General features: G+C 40.7%; 1 protein-coding gene across 2 annotated transcripts in view; it reads right to left on the bottom strand.

Annotated features, from left to right (window-relative positions):
• CDHR1 (cadherin related family member 1) overlaps positions 1 to 24401 on the bottom strand; it is a 148736-nt gene that overhangs the window by 46050 nt on the left and 78285 nt on the right. The window contains exons 9-12 of one of the 2 annotated variants that reach the window (XM_030204878.1): positions 21800 to 21878; positions 21319 to 21419; positions 14539 to 14742; positions 2322 to 2474 (exon numbers count right to left, since the gene is read on the bottom strand). In XM_030204878.1, coding sequence (XP_030060738.1) covers positions 2322 to 2474; positions 14539 to 14742; positions 21319 to 21419; positions 21800 to 21878 — 537 coding nt within the window. The remainder of the gene's footprint in view (positions 1 to 2321; positions 2475 to 14538; positions 14743 to 21318; positions 21420 to 21799; positions 21879 to 24401) is intronic. The other variant, XM_030204879.1, reaches the window with a different exon arrangement.

The following is a 24401-nucleotide window of genomic DNA, read 5'->3' as shown; positions in this document are numbered from 1 at the left end:
ACAAAATCCTGAGTGGTGTAGAATGAGTAGAAGTAAATCGATTTTCTTTTACTCTTTCAAAAAGCACAAAGACTAGGGGACACTCAATGAAATTATGTGGAAATACTTTTAAAACAAATAGGAGGAAATATTTTTTTCAATCAATGAATAGTTAAGCTCTGGAACTTATTGCTGGAGAATTTGGTAACAGCAGTTAGCGAATCTGGATTTCATAAAGGTTTGGACAAGTTCCTGAAAGAAAAGTCCATAGTTTGTTATTGAGATGAACATGGGGGGAAGTCACTGCTTGCCCCAGGATTTGGTAGCATGGAATGTTGTTATTAATTGGGTTTCTGTGAGGTACTTGTGACCTAGATTGGCCACTGTTGGAAACAGGAGACTGAGCTAGATGGACCATTGATCTGACCCAGTACAGCTATTCTTATGTTCTTATGAATTTGGACTAAGCGCGCCTAAGTTGGGCACCAGTATTTACACCTGGTTTCAGCAGGTGTAAGTCTAGCTCCCAAAAGTTAGGCACAAGATCCATGCCTAAGCGCTATTCTATATGAGGCATGCCCTTTATAGAATAGCATTCAATGATGAATTTTTTCAGTGCCCAAGTTTCACCATTTATAGAATTTCCCCCATTGTGCAGTGATCAATGCAGTTGCTATCTAAGTAGTATAGCTGCTGCTATTTGGAAAACAGTTGAAAATCACTGTTAACTGGATAATTTCCCAGCTCTTCCCAAGCTCTGCCCTCCCTGCGTCTCTTCATTAAAAATATAGCATTATGTCAGTTAAAGGAATTTTCAATGTGAGCCTATCCATGTGGGGCACCATTTTAAAAAGGATGTACAAACTAGAAATGAAATAGCAACATAAACATTTATACGATGGAACATAAATGTTTATATTAGCCATTTTAGAAATATGCATGTTTATTTTTCCTGAAGCTATCACAAAATGCAGTATCCCTTGCCAGTGTTGCTTTCAGGGATGGCGGTGGAGGGGTATCATCAACCACTGAGGGATTAAAGGGGTGGGGTGTATGGGGGAAGGGGTCCATAGGAGTGAAGCTGTCCTTTTCGTGAGACAATTCTAGGGAGAGGGGGTTGGGAAGGGACTATCGTTTTGTGGAGCCAGCTCATCTGGGGCGCGGGGGAGAGTTCAAGTGAGGACTGTGCATATGGATATCTAGCTGTTCTGTGGGATCAGAATCAGGAAGGAAACTTAGTTTCCTTTATGTGAAACACGGCTGATATTCAACTGAGAGCTGCGTAAGTACTGGCGTTCAGAACATGTCCAGTCATATGCTGCTTTATGGACACTGCCTAGCTTTGAATATCCAGGTCTAATTTAGCTAGGGACAACTGGTGCTTTAAAAAACTCATCTGTAGCCAATAATGATGTGCAAAAAGCAAATTTTATTGGTTCACTTGGGCTTTTTCCCTACACATTTTACACTTTCGTTTTAATTAATGAAGGCGTAAAATGACCTTTTAAGTTCATTTCACACATTCATTTTAATAAAGGTTTTTCAACTTTTTAGCCTGCAACAATCATCTTAAATATGCATTAATTCATAAATTAACTAGTCAATATTTAGCCAGTGGTGGCCATGTCCAGGCACCAGCATTGAATAACTAGTTCTGACATGTTTAGGCTGCCTGAGATTATGCGAGTCCCAGCTGAATATTAAATGGGACACATATAAGGGTATCTCAAAAGGCCAGCCCCCTCCTCAATCTAGTGATCCCTCCTGCTCCCTGACCAAAAGTTCCCCATTCCCTTCCCTGATCAAGTTCTTCCTTCTGGTCCCACCAACAATAACTTGCTACCTCTTGAATCTCCCACCTATCTACCTCCCCCCCATCTGTAGGCCTCTCCAGGCCTATATGACTTTTTATTGGGGGGAGAGGGATGTAGCACGGACAGAAGTGAATCCCATTTCAAAATGATTGCCATGACCTCTAACCTTTTATGTGGTCCTATTTGGTTACTTAGCTATGTGGTTACTGGCAATGAATATTTCCGACACTCGCATAACTCCCAGATCCTTCCTGACTATCCTCCAGAACACCCCTCCATTTGTATGGTCTGAGTGATTATTCAGTGACACTGCCCAGTTAAGAGACACTCAGTTACTGTGAGCACTCCAGTACCTCCAATCAAGAACAGAAGACTGGTACTGAGCAATTCCAAAGATGGATGTTTCTGTAATCAACTCTTTTACAAATTGGTTTAAAATGTTAAAGATCCTACACAATACAATATCTGGAAAAAAGATGGTATGAAGGTAGTCCAGCCAGACAGGTGATAAATAACAAGATAAGGTACCTTGAAGGTCAAAAACTGCAGCTTTTCATAATCTATTGCAGCAGAGTTTTCAACAATTATTGTCACCTGAGCTTCATTCAGTACAGTCTGTGGGACCACTCGAAAGATTCCACTAGGTCCAACCAAGCGCAGGTTGAACTTAGCATTGGCTCCCTGTGGAGAGAGAAACTGTATCAAAACAAGATTGTTGAGAAACAACACAGTGCTACATAAGCAAATCTAGCCAGAAAATGGTGAAAGATCCAACTTTGATTAAATTCAAAAGGGATCTTAAGACGTTTCTTTTTGAGGATGCTTTTGCATTTGTATAAAACTGCCCGTGGGGTTGGCTTGTGGATTGGTAAGTCAGTACAGATGTATTGCCCTTCCCTCTATCACCACTTTTACTCCTCTTTACTATTTTTATTGTAGTTCCGTTTTTCCCTCCCCTTACTGCTTTTCCCATTTTTAACTCTTTTCTCTCTCTCTCTGATATTTTAGAATTGTAAGCCACTTAGATTTATTATTATGACTTGCTGGATAGCAAGACTGAAATAAACTTGAAACTTGGGGGTCCTTTTACTAAAACACGTAAGCATCTACGTGCGCCCAACGCGAGCCAAAATGCAGCTACCGCCTGACTGGCATGTGGCTCTTGTGATAATTTCATTTTTGGTGCGCGTCCAAAAAAATTTTTTTATTTTCAGGCACGCGTAACGAATGCACGCCGAGTGGCATTTGGCGCACATAGGTTATTACCGCCTGGTTACCGCATGAGTCATTACCGCTAGGTCAATGGCTGGTGGTAAGGCCTCAGACCCAAAATGGATGTGTGGCAATTTTCATTTTGCCGCACGTCCATTTTTGGCAAAAATAAAAAAGGCCTTTTTCACAGGTGTGCTGAAAAATGGATTGGTGCGCCTTTGTAAAAGGACCCCTTGATTAGTACTGAACCTCAGTACAGTTGAATATATACTACTGATGTGAGGTATGTTTCTGGGAAAAAATAGATGAAAGAAACATTTTTGTATAACAGAGAAATTTTTTTGCCCAAGGTTTGGTGATACTATGAATTGTACCTAGTTGTATATGTGAGCTGCTGAATGAAGAAAGTACTAAATTCGGATTATAAATAACAGGGACTATAAAAGTTTGAAGATCAATTTTAATTTTTTGAAAGTTTTGTGTACTACAAGGTCAGTGAATTGGCCTGTACAAAGTTTTTTTTTCACAATTTCAATGTTTTTATGTTTTATAGACTTAAAACTGAAGGTACCTTAAGTGAAGTATGTGATTTCTGGGGTTAATTACTTTATTTTTTTATTGATAAGCATTTCTTATTTTTTAAAACAACAGAAAACCTTTTTTTAAATTTCAGGATGCTTTTAATATATAATTTTTGTATGGCCCTAGAAATATTCTCCCTTCACGGAGTCTTGCTATCCAGCGTCAGAGTACTGCATGATTCACAGCTACCCTGTCCTCTTTTTTCTATTTCTTCTTTCCTATCAATGAATGGAGTTCCTTTTTATTTCAGTCTAGAATTTATATTATGACTTTTATGTACACCACCCAGAAAGTCATCTCTTTGGGTGGTATATCAAAGACTAAATAAACTTGAAACTTAAAAGACACAGTTAGTCCATACCTGAGGCTGAAATTTTGCAGGATTATTCAGTTGACATCCCTCTATCTGGTGGTGTAAATAAGTCACATACCCCATTTTAGGTACACTCTCTTGTTCTACTGTCCCCCTCTCTGTCTGCTAAGGGGTGGGAATCTTGCCAATAAGCACTCTTGGAAGCCACTCTTTGTTTCCCTAATCTTCTTATCCAAGGTGATTTTAACATTCATGTTGATGACTAATAATTACAGAACAAAATACTTCTCTGACTTTCTATCTGATTTTTCCCTACAATAGTGGATTTCTTTCCCAAATCATAAGGCTAGTCATACTCTCAATTTGGTTGTCACTCTGCAAGACTCAAAAGTATTTCCTACTTCCTTTTCAGCCACTTCTCTTTCTTGGTCTGACCACTCTTTAGTTCGTTTTGGAACTCTCACTAATCATTGACAATCAGAGACCTTCTTCAATTCATGGTACTTGGACTAGGGCCCTTGCTAGGTTTGATCCTGCCGCTCTTTCCCCTTCCCTTTTTGTAATTCCACATGCCTTTTCTTTTAAATCCTTAGATGAGCAAACTGATACCTGGCATTCCATCTTACAACAAGGTCTTGATATGGTTCCCCCAAAACCTTTTGTTCTCGCAATTCCACTAAATGTCATCTCCATTTAGTTAAACAACAATATCAATGGGTCAAGTGACTTTGGAAAAAGTCAGATTCTTCAGTAGATCTGCAGAAATGACAATTTCATCATGATTATAACTATCTTCTAAAGGCAGAAAAGGAGTCATTTATTGCAAAAGCACTCTAAAGTCTTCAAATCCTTCCAAGAACACCCTAGTGAAACTATTCTTGTCTTTACCCATCTCCGTATCAATCCCTCATTAACTGGCCCACCTCCCCCCCCCCAATTCTCCCTACTCTCTAAACCCCTCTGGCTCTTCTACCTGGTCTACATTCCAAAAAAACCATGGTTACGATGAAGGCCACTCAAAGTTATTGTGACCCCCTCCCCTCATCCTGGTTAAAGATAGCTGATTTGCAACTCTTGCCCCTATCATTAATCTGAGTTTATCATTGGGTCAGTTCCCTGAAACCTAGAAACTTGCAATAGTTTGCACTATTTTGAAAAAAATCAATGTTGAACCCTTCAGTCTGAAGTCACAATCATCCCATGTCTAATCTCTGCTACATGTAAAAAAATACTTGAAAAAGTAATCTTTAACCAACTCACTTCCTTTTCTGAGAAATCACTGGTCCTTCACTCCAGAAAATGTGGTTTCAGTAGGCACTTCAGTACCAAAATGGTTATGACAGCCCTCCTCAGTGAACTCCACTCTTGCTTGTCCTTGCAGTCTCTCTTGATTTATCAGAAGCATCTTTCCCACCTGGCTGCTCTGGGACTTTCTGGCACAGTACTATACTGGTTTTCTTCATTTCTATCTCATCCATCTTTTCAGGTACACATCTCTAATACTATCTCTGAGAAACTACATTGTGGTGTCCCCCAAGGATCAATTCTCTCACCTCTTCTTTTCCATCTTTTTTTAAAGTCCCCTTGTTACTCTGATTCGGTCTTTTGGTATTTAAGTTCACATATCCATGGATGATGGTCTTCTGCTGTTTCCTAACTCCCCACTATCCCCATCATTCAACTCAATTGCAATGTGATTGAAAGACAACCATTTGGTACCTAATACTGACAAGACCGTTGCCTGTTGGGTTTCTGGTGCTTTAACACCTTCCTCTTCTTCGCTTCATCTTTTTGGAACCCCTATTACACCAGTATCTAATTTTTGCTATTTAGGAGTTTCCTCAATTCCTCCTTATCTTTTTTGCCACAAATCTCACACATATCTAGAGTTATCTTTCTGATCTTTCAGCAATTACGGGCAATTTGTCGCCTTTTCAATTCTAATCATTTTCATGCACTTGTTCTCTTTTTTTTTCACATCTTGCCTAGATTACTGTAACATTATTTATGCAGGTTTACCTCACTCAGCATTAAAGTTACAAACTCTTCAAAAGACTGCTATCCATGTACTCTGTTGTGCCCATTGCTAAGATCACACTACACCTCTATTAATGCAGTATCATTGGTTACTGGTCCAATAATGCTTCAATTACAAGGTTGCAACACTGCCTTTCAAGAAGCTCTGAGTAGGTTTACCTGACTATTTTCCTGTCACAATTCCTTATTCTTCAGCAAGAATCCTATATTCTGTAAATGATCATCATCTGATCCTCCCAAGTCCCAAATTTGCATACTTAGAATCAAAGACTTTGCGCATTTTTCTTTCTTTCATCTCACGTCTGGAACAACCTTCCTCTTTCCCTTCGGAGCAACACTTCCTTTAAAAAGTTTAAATCTAAACTCAAGACTTGGCTGTTCATGAAGGTGTTCAATGTACCAGACACATAAGGTTTACCAGTGTCTCCTCTTTCCTTTTGTTTTTCCATTCTTTTAAATGATTTTTTTTATTTTTCCTCCCCCAGTTCTATTCCTCTACCTGTTCGTCCTTTGTCGCTCTAAGTGTGAGTGAATCTACTTCCCATCAAACAATGAAGTTCTTTTTCTTTTTTTAATATGTTTTGTAGTATGTATACTGCTCTGCCCTGAATAGTCAGTTTGAGTGGTATAGAAAGTACTAGTAAACTATAAACTACCTTTTTGCTCAGCGGGTCACATATGTTTATAAGCTAGTGAGCAACATCTGTCACCTTGTGAAGAATTTGGAACATTGAGAACAGTGAAACCAACTCATTGTAACTTTCAGATACCTGAAACCTGTGTTTCTCATTTGTTTGGCAGCAGTTTCCCTGATCTGAAAATATCAGTACACTGAAAGCTTTGTACTCTCCCACTCTGACGCCCAGGTGCCCAAATACTGTGATGTATCACAGCTGTTTGCATAGAAGATAGGAGAGAAGTGGCACTTGGATGACAGAGAGATACTTATCAAGATGAGAAACTTATTCCAGAGTTCAGAGTCTGAAACCTTAGTCTATTGAGCCATTTGTATGGCTCAAAATTTGTCATTGCCTCATAACGAAACCTCTCTATTCTTCTTGAATAAAAACCTATAAGAATTGGCATTGCTGGTGAATTATATCACACCTTAAAATACAACAATAATGTGATATTGCTACTACAGTATCACTAGTATGTATGATATGAGTCTTAGGAATAATTTTATTAGCAATAATAAAGGTAATGGAATAAGTTCTTAAATCACAAAGCATCCACATTGTATACCGTGCTTTTAATTGTCTGTGTGTGTGTGGAGGTGGGGGTGTTGGGTCGGTGAGAGCCCTATTCACTGATATTCAGTGCAGTTTGGCATTCAAATAGGCGGAGTTTGAGTGGAATTCTAAAACACTATACTGTACATGTTTTCTTTAACACTGCAGGTATAGTTTGTACCAGCCCAGGTATGACAGAGCCACACAGTGGTCACAGGTGAAAGAAAATACAGTTTATTATAAGTATCAGGTAGGGGTCCTGTTCCATTCACTGGCAGGGGAGAGAAAATAAACACAAAAATGTCTTTTAAATGCAACAAGACTCTCCAGTGGCCTGCTCCCTGTACTTGTCTCTGGCCTGGTTCCCCAGACTTACCAATATAGTCTCTAGCAGTTACTTGGGTCCAAATCCAAAGTGTCAAGGTTCCAGTTGAACTGCTACCTGACTGTAGCAGTTGCAGTTCACACATAGATGGTGTAGGCAAATGCAGATGGGCGTCGCTGCTTCCCTCTGGGTCTCTGGAACCTAGCTGTAACTGGTCTTTTATATTTCCTAGATCATGTTCTCCTAGCTCCAACCCTCCCATGTCCCCTTTGGGCAGCACTATGGGGCCCTTTAACAGAGCGGCGGTAAGCCGAACATGGGCTTACCGCTTGCTCTTCTGGGACTACCGCCGGCGGAACGTGGCTGCCAGAGGTTGTCCCGCCTTGAGCGTGTGCCATTTTCAGGGGCAGCAATCAGACATTGCCAGACATTACTCAATTACTGCTGGGTTATGGCAGGAGCCCTTATCACTACCTTAATGGGTGGCTGTAAGGGCTCCCTGTTGCATGGCCATGTGGTAAGTTCTCTCACCACATGGCTATTTTATTTTATTTTTTTGTGTGTGTGTGTGTGGGGGGGTTACTGGCTGCGGAAAAATGGCCTTGGTGAGTGGGAAAAACGGCCCCCACAGCTAGCACAGGTCCCTTTTTCCTGTAGCATGGAAAAAGGACTCCTACGGGTTATAAGGTGGCTCAGACACTGTGAGGGAGAATATTTAAGGGGAAGTGGCAGCATCCTATAGATTCTCTCACAAAGTGATCACACCTAAAATATAGACAGGTTTTTGATCTATTACACTAGATCATGGATTCTCAACCCAGCCCTTGGGATACACAAACCCAGTCTGATTTTCAAGATATTCATAATAAATATGCATGAGAGAAATTTGCATGCACTGCCTCCATTTTAAGCAAATCTATCTCAGGCATGTTCATTTAGGATATCCTGAAAATCTGACTGGCTGGGTGTGAATGGGGGCTGGGTTGAAACCCCCTGCACTAGATTTAAGTAGATGCCTGCCTTTTTATATAGAACAGTCTCCAAATAGGCATGTTTTGTACCTAAAATAGGCACCCTTTTATTTATTTGGGCTTGATATACCACAAAATAGATCCAAACAGGCAACTAAGTGGTTTACAGGAACATTTTCAAGTACAACGCAGATGGAAATGCCAGCCAAAGTAAAAAGGAAGGCCAAGAGAGGCCCTAAGAGGGGGAAGATAGGAAAGCCAAAGAAAAAAGGCAAGTGTTAAGAAGGACTTTGAATTTAGGAAGGGAGGGGGTGAACCGAAGACAGGAGAAAAGAGAGTTTTAAAGCTTAAGGTCTAGATAGTTGAAAGCAGTGTCAGGAGAAATTGTAAAGTGAAGAGCAGTTGGTGAAGGAACACACAGCATGTGATCAGATGTGGAGCATAGGAGGTGGAATGGGGAGTAAGCAGTGGTGTGCTGGAGCCGGCTCGCACCGGCTCGCAAGAGCCGGTTGTTGAAAATAGCGAGCCGGCTCTGGCTGTCCTTCCTCCCTCCCTCCGGATCCGCCTCACCGCCCGCTTGTTTCGTGAATTCTTCGGGGCAGGCAGTCTTGCCTGCCCGCTTCCAGCGCTGACTGTCCTCCCTTGCCCATTCGCCCTTTAAAAATGGCCGCCGAGACTTCCAGAGGCGACCTCGCGAGACTTCAGCTGAAGTCTCGGCGGCCATTTTGAAGCGCGAGTCGGCAAGGGAGGACAGTCGGCGCTGGAAGCGGGCAGGCAAGACTGCCTGCCCCGAAGAATTCAAAAAACAAGCGGGCGGTGAGGGACCGGATCGGGAGGGAGGGTGGGAGGGAGGAGAAGAATTCACGAAACAACTCGGGAGGGGGTGGCAGGGGGGAAAATGGAGTCGCTGCTGGGCATGGGTGGATGGAGGGGGTCCCTGGGTATGGGTGCATGCAGGGCAGGGGAGAGGAGGGTACACTGCTGGACATGGGTGCATGCAGGGCAGGGGAAAGGAGGATCACTGTTGGACTTGGGTGCATGCAGGGGAGAGGAGGGTCACTGCTGGACATCTGGGTGCATGCAGGGCAGAGGAGGGTCGCTGGGTATGGGTGCATGCAGGGCAGGGGAGTGGAGGGTCACTGCTGGACATGGGTGCATGCAGGGGAGAGAAGGGTCACTGCTGGACATCTGGGTGCATGCAGGGCAGGGGAAAGGAGGGTCACTGTTGGACATGGGTGCATGCAGGGGAGAGGAGGGTCACTGCTGGACATCTGGGTGCATGCAGGGCAGGGGAGAGGAGGGTACACTGCTGGACATAGGTGCATGCAGGGCAGAGGAAAGGAGGGTCACTGCTGGACATGGGTGCATGCAGGGCAGGGGAAAGGAGGGTCACTGCTGGACATGGGTGCATGCAGGGGAGAGAAGGGTCATTGCTGGACATCTGGGTGCATGCAGGGCAGGGCAGAGGAGGGTCGCTGGGTATGGGTGCTTGCAGGGCAGGGGAGAGAGAAGAAATGCTGGACATGGATGGAGGGGAGAGAAGAGTGAGGAAGGAGATGAGATGAGGGAAAAGGAAGAGAGGAGAAAAACTGCACATGGATGAAGAAAATAGGCAGAAGCTGAGGACCAGAAATGAAGAAGAAAGGAGGAAAGAAATAAATGGAAAGGAAGCCCTGGAAACGGAGTTAAGAGGACAGATAGCAGCAGAATCGGATACTGGGCCAGCATGCGCAGAAAAACAGTCACCAGACAACAAAGGTAGAAAAAAATCATTTTATTTTCATTATATTGTTTGGAATATGTTCACTTTGAGAATCAGGTGCTCAACATTAAAAGTTTATATTTATTTACTTATTTATGGCATTTTATCCCACATTAAACGTGAATTAGATTGGAACCTGGGATCATTGAAATTTTTTTCCTGGAGAGAGTAATGCATTGCCCCCCCCCCCCCCCCGGCTATAGCCAGCTCTGCAATTTTGGGGGGGCGCCGAGGTGGACTGGGGAGAGAGCCTGTTGTTAAAAATTTACCAGCACACCACTGGGAGTAAGGAAAGAACCCAGCCACACCTCCTAAAGGGAGGCTGGGCACAACCGGGCCGATGGCCTGCGACGTGGGGGAGGGAGGGGGGAGGGGAGAGGAGGGTGCAGGGAGGATAGAAAGGTAGAGATAGGCAAGCAACGAGTTAAAGCACGGAAGGGGAGGGGAGGGGCGGAGAGAAAGGAAAAGTGAAAGGAGGGGAAGGAAAGGGGAATTTCCTTTCCATTCGGGACAGCAAGGAGAGAGCAGCGCTCTTCCACCCGCCCACCCAGTCAGGAGGCACTAATTGTCGCAGCAGGCGGTAAGAGGAGAGGTTGACGCAATGACACCAGGGGGTACACAGCAACATACCAGTAACAGTACTAACTGAGATGCTGATAACAGGGGCAGAAAGACCTCTTGCAAAGTGATAAGCAAAAGCAACAGTACGGCTGCATAGTGGCAGCAGGAAAATCTGGACAGCGTGTCTCCTGGCTTAGGCGGCCGGGGGGCCAGAACGCCGTTTTGGATATTATGGCTGGGCATCCTTAAGCGGGATGCGCCAGGAGTCTACGGGTGCTGGTAATTGGCACAGGGAACCCACAGGCTGCTTGGGCGGCAACCTGTGGGGCATACTAAGCATTTGCGAGACCCGAAGCTGTGTACCCCCAAGTTATTAATTGATGATAAATGTTAGTTATGTGGTTATGACAATAATTATGTTATAATATGTTATAATGTTGTTCTGAATTGTAATGTAAAACGTTCCTGGCTGCGGCCAAAATAAATCCAACCTTCTTCAAGATGCGTTTGGTGTGGTGTTTGCGAGTGAGGCGGAGCAAGTGCCGAGTGCACGAGTTGTGAGCAGCTGATGTAAGGAGGCAAGTGCAGAGGGAAAATGTGCTTTGAAAACTAGCATAAGAAGCTTGAAGTGAATACTGAAAGACACAGGTAACCATGCTTGAAGCAGAGGAGGGGAGTGACGTGGTCGAAGTGGTGTGTACGATGAATGATTTTAACTACTGTTGAATGGATAAGTTGAATGTGCTTCAAGAGTGCAAGGGTAAACCAGCATAGAAGGAGTTACAGTAGTCGATTTTAGAAATTATCAAAGAGAGGAGCAGGGTGCAAATAAACTGAGAAGAAAGGAAAGGACAAATAGTACGAATATGATGAAGAGCAAAAAAGGCAGAGTGAAGAACAGAATCGATCTGTGCTTTCTAAAGTAAGTTTATAGTCGAAAATGACTCCAAGGATCCTGACCAGCTCACAGAAGGAAAGTGGGTGACTGTTAACAGATGGAGCTGAGGAAATAGGGCAATTGGGGGTGGGAAAGAAAAAAGATTTGCATTTGAATTGATTAAGGAAAGACCATTGTTCTTCAGCCAAGTAGAGACAACAACTGAACAGAAATTGAGAACAGGCAATGGAGATAAAGTGTTATCATGGACCCTGTATAGGATGTGAATGTTATCTGCATAACAGAATGGCACACAACCCTGTTCTTGAATAAATGTGAGCAGAGGGGCAAGAAAAATATTAAACAAGGTAGGGGAAAGAATGGAACCCTGGGGGACACCAGAGGTGACAGGGAAAATAGCAGAAAAGTACCAGAAGATGAGAGTTGAAAAGAGCAATCAAATAACTAGAGAACCATGAGAGGACAATCCCAGAAATACTAATGTAATGAAGACAATGAAGCAGGAGAGAGTGATCGATGAGACATGATGATGACAGGGTGATGTTGATCCAGGGAAACTCTAATAGTGTCATACAAAGATAGAAGAAGGGTTTTAGTGCTGTTTCCCACATGAAACTCAGATTGACAAGGGTGGAGAACAATAGAATGGTCAATGAAGGTGTGAAGTTGGTATATTTAGCATAACCAGATGCACATGAATTTGTTCCATACCAAGTTATGAAGAGGTAGAATTGGACTTCCACCCCCTAATTCTACAAAAGTCAACAAAAATTGTATGCACAAATTTGCACGCACAATTTAATTGAATACCAAGCATTTTAACAAGCAATTATTGGCAATAATTAGATTTAATTGGAATTTATGCATGAACAAAAAAAGGGGTGCAGAAATGGGAGGGTCATGGGCAGAATGGGGTATTCCTAGCATTTACGAATATTGTTATAGAATAAGGGGGGATATGTGTCTAATTTAGGTGCATACATTTGCACCACGTTTCAGTTGGTGCAAATGGCCACGCCTAAAGTTAGGCATGATTCCTGGGCATAAAAGCTAATCTATAAACCACACCTAACTTTAAGCACAGCTTTAGAATAGTAATCTTTTCAGCCGCATATATAGAATTCACCCCCAGTGGAAGAATACAGTTATGCCGATAAAAGATGTGGTACTTCACATTGAAATGTTCTGTTCCCAAATGAATGACAGTTTATATGGCATGCTTGTTCATTATAACCAATACATTTTCCTCTTCCTGGCTACTATATGCATCCTCAGACCTCCTTATGGGTTTATATCAAGGTTTTGGACATATGATTATTTAGCAAAACAGATTCCAGAGATATCTGTCTATGGAATAGAGCCAGAAGTGTAGTACTGCTCAGACACATCACAAAACATAGGGCTTGTCAGTCTGCTACCACTGAAGAATGATTAAAGGCCAATCAGGCATGCCATTTCCCAGGTGGAGTGTATTCAGAGATCCCATGAAAATGTTTTGCAAGGCACTGATCAGATCATCTACTGGAATACAAGTAGCTCATCATGGTGCCAATAAATACTATTGCTTACAGTTTCAGCTAACCAGAGGCTCTGTTCAGAAGAAAGGGTGATGGCTTGATGGCTTCATAGTGTCTCCAGTCCACCATCACATCTTGACTCTTCATAGGGTTACTAGCTTAATAAAGTTACACCTACTGTCCTGGGAAAACCCTCTCTGTTGACAAATCAGAGAGGTGCACTGGATTATACTATGCTGTTTGTGAGGGTATGGATCTGAGTAAGATGGGTAAAGAGACACTACACCTGCAGTATGAACCAAGTAATGATCACTAACCGCAAAAGACATTTTTGTCAGTTAATGACCCATTGTCATAGACTTAAGGCTTAAGTTAATTTTCATTGGGGCACTGATAATTACAAATCTCAATCCTGAACTTCCTTATTATATTAAAGCTGCTAGCATTTTTAATTTAAATGGAAGAAAACCCTGTTTGAGAATTATCTGTATCAGCATTTTGTACATTGCATAATCCTTGCCAGTATGATAGCAGACCTGTAATTCAGAATGTAGAATTCCTATTCTAATACTGCAAGCCAATCAATCTCAAGATATAATGCTGGCCATACACTACAGGTAGCTGAAACCTCTTACTAAGAAATTTTAGAATTTTAGGAAGTGGTCACCTAGAGACAAACTCATAGAACTCATGTATAATTTGGAGGAGGTATGATTGACACATTTAAATATCTCCATGTTGTAAATGCACAGGAGGCAGGTCTCTTGTAACTGAAAGGAAGCTCTGGAATGAGAGGGCATAAGATGAAATTGAAAGGGGACAGACTCAGAAGTAATCTAAGGAAACATTTTGTAATAGAAAAGCTGATGGATGGGTGCAACGACCTCCTGGTGGAGGTGGTAGAGACAAGGACTGCACCTAAATTCAAGAATGAGCGGGACAGGACTGTGGGATCTCTTAGTGGGAGGAAGAGATAGTGGATGATATGGATGGGCAGATTGGATAGGCTAGTTAGCCTTTATCTGCTGTCATTTTCTATGTTTCTATACTTTTTTTTTTAAACCCCTAGATGTGAATGATAATATGAAACAAGGGAGGGCATATAGGAATAAAACCAATGGAGAGCTGAAATGAGCTAGAAAAACAAGTAAAATTTATAATAATGTAAATAGTACTGATGTATTTATTTATAGAAAATCAGAATAAATAAAGTACTTCCTGTTTCATGATAAATGTTAGCAGGTGAATAAATGATTGAATTAATGTTCTCTCGCTTTCTTTCTCCATGCTTAGACACACATATATAGGTGTATAAAGATCTCTTTAGAAATGTACCTGATCAGAATCATTGACTGTAATTTTCAGCCACCTCAGAATCTCTCCTTCTGTGGGATGTTCATAGATTGTTAATTCAAATCTGTTCTGGGGCCCATTTTCTCCATAGAATGTCGGAGGATGGTTATTGAGGTCAACGACTCTTATAGTCACTACAGTAAAAGCATGAGCCACCACATTGCCTTCTGGAGTAATTTCTGATACCTGTTGCAAACCAAAATCCAGACTATAAGAGTAATTTTATAACATGGTGCCTAGGTTAATTGAGCGCCTTTTTTTTAGCCTATATGTCTTTACAAAACTAGCACAAATCCTACAAAAATCACATCTAGATTGAGGGCATAGACATTGCGCCTACTCAAGAGTTTGTGTAAATATATGTGCATACAGTATGAGCAGTCCTGCGTATTTTATAAGGTTTCTTGTTGGGCAGACTGGATAGACTATACAGGTCTTTATCTTCTGTTATCTACTATGTTACTATGGTATGCATATACATCACAATTCTACCATGCTATACTATCTTGAGCACCCCTAAGTACACACTAACTTTCATCACACATACTTTCAAGTAGGACCTAATTTTATAAGACCCCATATATGCATGTTAATTAGCATTTTATAAGTAAAAACAGCTCATAAAATTACCTTCCATGGGGTAATTATATAACTACATGTAGGCTTTTCTGAATTATCAGTGTAAAAATATTGCATAATTCTATGTTGACAATTAGACTTGGAGGGGCATTTTCAATAAAACTTCTAAGTCTGATTTTGGACATTTTGCTAAAAACATCTATAAACTGAGTGGTGAGTGTAAACATTTTCGAACCTAAAAAATGTCTCTCTTTTTGGTTCAAAAATCACCTTCTTCTAAATGTTTTGTGCTCAGTACATTTTTCTTTTGGGACCGTTTTGGAAAATAAGACGTCCAAGAGACAAATACCCAAAAGCTAGCCATTAGGATGTCTGGGGGCCATCATTCTTAGTAGACTGACCACACAGACATTCCAGCACAGCTGTGGGGCACCCTAGGAGGCACTGCAGTGGACTTCACATAAAAGGTTCCAGGTACTCATCTCACCATAACACCCTTATATTGTGCGGTGAGCCCTCCAGAAATAGCAAAATAAATATACTGTACCTAACTGTACACCACTACAATAGCCCTTATGTCTGAAGATGTCACCTATATGTGGGTGCAGTAGCTATTTAGAGGTTTTGGGGGCACTCACACTTTCCACCACAAGTGTACCAGTTAGAGTGGAATATGAACCTGGGTCCTCTTCTCTGCAGTTCACTGCACTGACCTCTAGGCTACTCCAGGGACCAGCTTGCCTCTCTAAGAGGAATAACCATCATATCTGAAGCTGTCATAGAGCCTGATATTTACTGTCACTATCATATCTTAGGGGGATGGGAGGGGGGCCAGTGACCATGGGGGGGATTAAGGGGGGTTATGCTTAATCCCTCCAGTGGTCATTAGGTCATTTATCACGTAGTTGTGATTGAAAGAGGTCTAGCCAAAAATGTTTTAATTTTGGCCCTAGACATTTTCATTTTGTTCCATTATTCCAGAAGAATGTCCATCTCTTGGTGCTGCCTAGGATCCGTCCAAAACATGCTCCCAACACGCCCCCTTGAATTTGGATGAACTGTGGAGCAAAATGTCTAAAACCAGGATGTCAAAAATTGCAACTTGGACGTTTTTGAGAGAAAACATCCTTCTGCCACCTTATGATGTTTTTTGGTTTTGAAAATGAGCCCTTGATATTTGAGGCAAATAGAGTTAGTTGGTTAAAATACGTGTATGTGTTTAAATTTTCAAAAGTTTGCATGTAACTGATAACTCTTCTCTAATTCACCTCACTAAAGTCTCCTTAAATATATACAGCCAGTGTGTAACAGGTCATCTACTGGTAAAGAACTACTTTACAATGGAAAAACCTTTGAAAACTAACCTCTAAGAATATTTTTCCCTGACAAATGTAGGGCTACATTTACTAATGTGTATTAACATGCAACATGTGTAATTCAATATGTTAGTAAACATAAGCATCATTAATGTCAATGGGGTAATTCACTATCCAGCATATATTCAGCCAGAGGTGGTCAGAATTTTTATGTCTGCTGCTGGCTGTATTCCCAGATATTCAATGCCAAGCCATGTCTGGGCACCGGCACTGAATATCTGATTATATGTTGGCAACTAAAACTTATGCGGTTAAGTATAATATTGAGCTCTTAACTGCATAAGATTGGACCACATGAAAAAGTCCTATTTATGCAGTTATCTTACACAGTTAGGGTCTTATTCTATAAAAGGTTATGCTCCTAAATTTACACTCCTAAATCTTAAATTTATGCTCCTAAATTATAAACGTAATCTATGCTCCTAAATTTATGCTCCTAATTTATGAGCATAATTTACACTCCTAAATCTATGCTTCTAAATTACGAGCATAATCTATTTTGGAGCATAGAGTATGCTCATAATTTATGAGGATAAATTTATTAGGAGCGTAAATTTAGGAGCATAACCTTTATAGAATAAGGTCCATTATGCTAATAGATTTAGCATACATTGAGGAGTACAAATTACGTGTTTAAATTTATGAGCGTAAATTTAGAAGCACAAATTATGCTCATAAATTTAAGAGTACAAATTTAGGATCGTAAATTTAGGAACATAACCTTTATAGAATAAGGCCCTTAAGGGGTGAATATTAGCACTTAATGGCATAAGTGCCAACTCCTCCTTGGTATAGCCACAAGTTAGCCAGTTTTAGCTCAGGCGCTAACCACAAATATTTAGTAGTACCGACCAGTTAGGTGCTACTGAATATTCATGATTACTACTACTACTACTATTTATCATTTCTATAGCGCTACAAGGCATACGCAGCGCTGTACACCAAACACAAAAAGACAGTCCCTGCTCAAAGACCTTACAATCTAGATAAGCCACAGATAAATGATTTAAACAGCCAGGAGCCTCTCTGGGTCATTTAAATTGCTTTGAATATCATGCAGTATGTACATAACTACCATTAATATATATTAATGTGCATTAGTACATGCTAACACATTAACACACATCAGTAAATCAGCATCTTAATTTCATTTAAGGTCTATTTGCATTTTGCTTTAAGAACATAAGCGTGTGCAAATAAAGGGCCCTGTTTACTAAGGTGTGCTAATATTTTTAGCACACACTAAAAATTAGCGTGTGCTAATGTTAGAGATACTCATATATTCCTATGGTTGATATACCACTATTCAAACAATACAGCATAGTGGTTTACAGTACAACTTAAAATATTTGAAATAGAAACGAAAGGGAGAGAAGAGGAAAAAAAAGGAAAGACTAGTCACTCAAGATAAGACAAACAGAGATAAAATAACCATGTCACATTCAGGCAGCAGAGATGAGATCACCGATAAGCTCACGAGCAGGCTCAGTAAGTGACTCCAAAGGCAGCTTTAAATAGATAAGTTTTAAGGGCTGCCTTAAATCTAGGGAATGAAAGCTCAAGGCACAGTGAAGATGGAAATGAGCTCCATAGTGTTGGGGCTATATAGTAGAAGACTGATTGCCTCATAGAGTCTAGTCTTACAGAAGAAGGCAGAGGAATATGAAGGCATCGGTCATGTAAGGGCCCTTTTACTAAACCGCGTAGGCACCTACGTGCGCACAATGCGCGTCAATTTGTAATTATTGCCCGGTTATCACGTGGCCCGGGCGGTAATTTCATTTTTTACATGCATCCACTACACACGCCGGAAAATATATTTTATTTTCTGGCATGCGGCGCTAACCGGGCGGTAATTGGCATTATACGCGCTTAGACGATTACCGCCCAGTTAATGAGTGGCAGTAAGGTCTCAGACCCAAAATAGACGCGTGCCAATTTTCATTTTGCCACATGTCCATTTTTGCACCCCCTCCCCCCCCAAAAAAGGCAATTTTTACAGGCACGCTGAAAAATGGATCTGCGTGCATCCAAAACACGTGCCTACACTAGCGCAGGCCATTTTTCAGCGCACCTTAGTAAAAGGACCCCGTAGTGATCTAAGTAATCTAGGGTGTGTGTATTGGACTATTACTGAGGATAAGTATGATAGAATACCTGTGGATAGAGTCTTGTGGGTCAAGGTCAGGATCTTATGTTGTATGTGAAAGCTAACTGGGAGCTAATGGTTTTGGATTGAGAGGGGAGTAATGTCTGCTGTCTGCTGCTCTAGTCCGCTTGATCATCTGGGCTCTCAAACAGAGTAGGAGGCCTTCTCTGATACCTGACCAATGTCTTCCAGGTTCACCAACCTCAAAACACACCAAGTCTGGAGAGTCTATCCCCAGAGTGGGCAGGGCTATTATTTACTTACCTGGACTTGATATCATCTCTGCCTTAGAACTAGTGACTCCCAGCAATACCAAATGAGCTCAAACACAATTGGGAGCTTCACTGATGGAGGTCAGACACAGTTATGGAGACTGTTGTGCATCAAAGGGGTATACACAGAGCTTCCCCTTGCATTTCCCCATGGCAAATATAGGTGAAATGTGAGTGCCATATTGTCTCTCCCTCTAAATCTAATACTTTTAAAGGAAATATGACTAAGAGTTTGTAATAAAGTAGTGCTAAGCAAACTTTATTTTTATTTGAGCCTCTGGCATGGTTAACTTACTTAAGGGCCCTTTCACTAAGCCACAGTAGGCACTAGCGCATGCCTACCATGTGCCAAAAAGCACTGCCACAGGACACGCTGAGGCATCTCGCAGTAGTGTGCCAATCTGTGCGCGCTAATCCTGCGCTAAAAAATAGTTTCTATTTTTAAAATGGGAGGCGTGTCTATGGGCAGAGAGTGGGCGTGCCCTATGCTAATTGGGTACTGAGGGCACATTGCTGCAAGCTGCCTCATTAGTGTGGGGTTAGCATGGGAGCCCTTAATGCCTAATAAATAGGTGGTAGTAAGGGCTACCATGCTAATGGTCATGCAATAATTGGGAAATTAGCATGTGGCCATTACAGAACAAAAACACAAATGCGTCCATTTTACCACTGCACTAAACGTGGCCACAGCGCGCAGTAAACCCACATGCTTCAAGCAGCACCATCCACTGTTTAGTGCAGCTTAGTAATAGGGCCTCTTAGGGATTTAGGGGCTTGACATACAGCAACCAGGAACTACCACCGGCCCAACACAGGAGCCAGCAGTAGTTCCACCCCCAGCGCATGCCATTTCCAGCGCTAGCAGAAATATTGAAAACAATATTTCCTCAGGGGGTTACCCGCCGAGTTAGTGTGGGAGCCCTTACTGCCACCCAAGTGCTCCCCTTGAAATGGCTGCATGGCAAGTGCGAACTTACCGCACGGCCATTTCATTTTTGATTATTTTCACTCGCTGTGCACACCCAGAATTGTCTTACATTATTTGCTTGTTAAACTAATATCATGTTTCATCACTATCATGCTACCCAAGCTTCTTATGTAATACTAAATGTATATTCTCTTATATATTTCCACTATTCATGATGTATTGTAAGCCACATTGAGCCTGCAAATAGGTGGGAAAATGTGGGATACAAATGCAATAAATAATTAAAAGGGACCCTGGCATGTGGCAAAAATGGCCGTTGACATTAACGCAGCATAGTAAAATAGCCCCTTAGGAGGAAGTTATCAACATGGGCTGCTATTAAAGGGGAAAATTATCAATGTGAGCTACTGTTAAGATGGGTTATTTTACTCAAAGTTGTACTATTTTAGCTCAGGGTCTGATTGCATAAAATAGCACAACTGATGGTAAAATAATTTGACTTAACAGTAGCCCATATCGATAACGTCCCCTCTTACATACTAAAGGTTCTCAGCTACTATTGGGGTAATTATATTAAGTATTTTCTGCATGTAAAATTTGTTTTGCGTATGGGAAATTGCTATTATAAAATTGTGTGGTGGTATACACATGTAAAAAGTAGACACATGAAAAGATAGCACCTACTTTTATATGATCTTCATGTGGGCACTTCCAGGATTATAATTTGGATTGAGCTGGGCCAGGACTGTAATGTATTTTATAAAATACAAGTGCACATACACTGGGTAATATTTGCACCTGCTTTGGTGTAGGTGTAAATTCATGCATGAGTATTTTTACACATGGAATATTTCTGAGAGCCTGTTTATTAAAAAAAAAATACATAGCAGTCTAGGTGGCTTTTATAAAACAGGTGCTCTTTTGGAAATTTTATATAGAAGTCATGGTACAAAATTACCTCCCAAATGACTATGCTGAAAATACATATTACATGGACTGCTTACTGCCAGTATTATTTAAGAGTTAAAATTAAGCTTCTTTGTAACACCTTTGATGCATAAAGTAATGGTAAGTAATGGTAAAGCTATTAGAAGCCTTCTGTGGAAGGGGACCAGACCATAACAGCAGACGGTACTGTTGACCATTATTTAAATTACCAATGAAATTCAGACACAAACATAGTAAAATTCTAGACAGCTGCTATTTACAGTTTATGAGACGTCTGAAATTTTTTATGATCATTTTGGAAAAGAAGAAAAACCTTGCAGATTGATGAAATACACCAGCACAAACCTAAACATTCTTTATCTTGCTGATTAATGTTCCCTAGTTAAGTTACTGCACAAAGGAACACATGAATATGAAGCCATAACAGTCAGGTCTTTGATCATACTCTGCTTTAAGTACTTCACAGAGCAAGTGGATTGTAGATTTTTGTCAGTATGTGATGCACAATACCTGGATTTTAAGCTCATAAACTTCTTTCTTTAGTTCATTTGGACTTTTTATCACTGAAATACATCCACTCTTATTGTTTAGGGCAAATGATCCTTCACTTTCTACACAAAAATAGAAATATGATTGAGTGACACTTTTAAAGATAATGTTGCATGAACAGACTTCCAGATCTTATAGACTTCTACCAAATGCACAAATATTAACTGGGCAGAGCAGTAAGTCTTCAGATGTAGCTAGGGGTGGGCATGGGGAGGGGGTGGCACCTTCTTCCCCAAATATTATGGAAGATAATACTGAATTGGAACCCCTCACCCCACTGCCAGTGTGACTTCCCTATTCTTTGCTCCCCCTCCCCCTCCCAAAATAAGCATTCAAACCACATATTTTCTCAGAAATGAACAATGTCCATAAAGGAATGTAGCATAAGGAAAATTCATAGTACTTAGGCATTTTTTTTGTAGTTTAGATAAATTGCACTCACCGTCCACAAGGAAATAATGAATAGTATTAGGGTTTCCTTGATCTCCATCATAAGCCACAACTATTAATATTTCAGATCCCTACAGAGAAACAGCACACACTTGAAAATATGTACAGCATCTAACATTACCAGCACGCCAAAGTCTACATTATGTTTTTCATAATTATCACTCATTTCCATAGCTTTTTACGACATATTTGAGCATGGCAGTATGAGAATTCTTTCTGAGATCTGGTTTAAATGTTGTGATTTTGTCAATAAGACAGCTGCAGTATTTATAAATACTGTATGTTTAGAACTAATATTTCCTAAACCCCCCCCCCCCCCTGTTTATTAAGCCATGCTAGCGGCTGCCATGCACTAATGCTGACACAGGGGGGTTTGTATGTGGAAAACATCTTCAGTTCACTTTTTGGATCCTATCCAGACATTTTTTCCCAAAACTGTTTGGTATGTTTTTCGTTTGACACTATTCTGTTAATTAAGCAAAATCTACACTAGAACCTTTTATAGCATGGAAATCAACTTTATGCATACTAATTCATAGCTTAATGTGTGATAATTGATTTAGTCCACACAACTAACAAAAAATGTGCTAATGAATACAAATTCCTAATATTCTCTGGTCAAAAAACATAGGTCTAGAATGTATATTTTCTAATCCAAGTTCTGTTTTTGACTCTCTGTGGACACTTATGTAAGTCATTTCAGCTAACTATTACTTACTTTTCTTAGCTAAAACAAAGAAATCAGAAAAAAAAAAACACTTTTCCGCATGGGGATAATTTTATAACAGAGCACCTAGACAGGAAAAGAAACAGGTGCATATGGTATACCTATTGAACAAGGGCAACACGTAATCTACCCAGAAGCTCCCACATATACTTGCTCCAAGGCAGGTGTAAGTTTCTGTGTTTATACCACTAAGAATTGACTTGTGTTCCAGTGATTAGATCTCAAATAATTGAACATCTTAGTAGAATTCACACAAAAGTGACACAAGCTCCTTTGGCTCAACATTGGAGCACTTTTAATCATGATATGACTGAATGAATATTTGTAGTACTAGAAAAACTGGACCGTGGGAGGAGGGTGACAATTATATAAAAAAATAAAATAACTTTGGAGACACGAACAGTTCTGGATTTATCATTGGGTCTCAACCGGGAAGTGGAGTGGTGGGCTTATTTATAATGAATTTATTTATGTTGAATCATTATTAGCTTGTTTTAGACAGGTTTCTTGTTAAATGAGTTCTGTCTCTTTAATTGCCCTCCCAGCTCAGTGATGTGCTCATCTTGCATTTCAATGAGGAGCCATTCTGACTTTTGGGTTGTCAGGGTGTCTATTGTCAGTTGAAAGAAAGCTTGGAGGTGGTATGTGTAAGCCTCACTCTTTTCTAGCCAGAATGCATTAATGAAGAAATGTTAAAAGGTTTCAATATTAGAATGATATATACATTCTTTTGATATCTCATTTATTTTCAGGGACTTTAGCAGTACTGGTTTTAGTACTGGACATTTTTGTTTTGTTCCCATTATGGCTGTAAAACGTCCAAGTGCTAGGCACACCCTAATCCTGCCTTCAAAATGCCCCCAACATGCCCCCTTGTGATTTGAACGTACTTATCATAAAATTCATAGAAAAATGTCTAAAATAAAGTTTCGAAAATTCCAATTTGGACTTTTTTGTGGCTTTATGTCACTTTTTGGACGTTTTTCTCTTTTGAAAATGAGCCCCTAAATTTCATCAGATTGAGGATATACAGTGGAGAGTGACTGACACTGTCTGTTCTGAGATGTGGTCTAGAACATCAACTAAATCTTCATGAAATGTATTGGACTTTGCATCCACAAGGTCTGAATGAAAATATTGAATAATTTATAATAATCTGATGCATGTGAATATCATGTGTTCTGCACAATATTGATTTTATTGGCTGGAGACATCTTTATTTGCTATTTAAGCCTGAATGCCATATTGTCTTTTTTGATCAGTATAGTGCATGAATTTATTGTGGAAGAATAAAGTATGGTATTGATTTTAGATACCATATTCAGTTTTTTTAATATGCTTTTTTAAAGATTATTTGCAGAGAAGATTTCCCTGATGTAGAGCAGTTGCTTGAAACACGATCATGTTGGTGACCTTCATTTTTGAAGGAAAGTATTATATATTTGTGTTTTTCTCACTAAGAATGTAAATTTTGCAATGTGAAATTGCTGGTAGATTTGGTGCACATATCATTTTCAAAAGCTCAAAAATACATTATTTCTACATATATAGACTGATGATTATACTACTGAAGTGGTATATGGCTGTATGCCTGCTTCATTTATAGTTCATAAATCCACCTGCCTAAGGGCCCCCTTTACCAAGCTGCGGCAAAAAGGGGGCCGGCGCTGGTGTTGGTTTGTGCGCCAAGGCCCCCTTTTACTGCAGTGGATAAAAGATAGGTATTTCTTTTTTTCAGGAAATGGCCATGCAGCAAATGAAGCACTTGCCATGTGGCCATTTCAGGGTGGAGCCCTTACTGCCACCCATTGAGGTGGCGGTAAAGGCTTCTGCGCTAACCCAGTGGTAATCAGGCAGCGCATGGCAA

The sequence above is a fragment of the Microcaecilia unicolor genome, chromosome 5 (assembly GCF_901765095.1).
Source record: "Microcaecilia unicolor chromosome 5, aMicUni1.1, whole genome shotgun sequence".
Lineage (NCBI taxonomy): Eukaryota > Metazoa > Chordata > Amphibia > Gymnophiona > Siphonopidae > Microcaecilia > Microcaecilia unicolor.
This window is presented reverse-complemented; position numbering and strand designations above follow the sequence as displayed.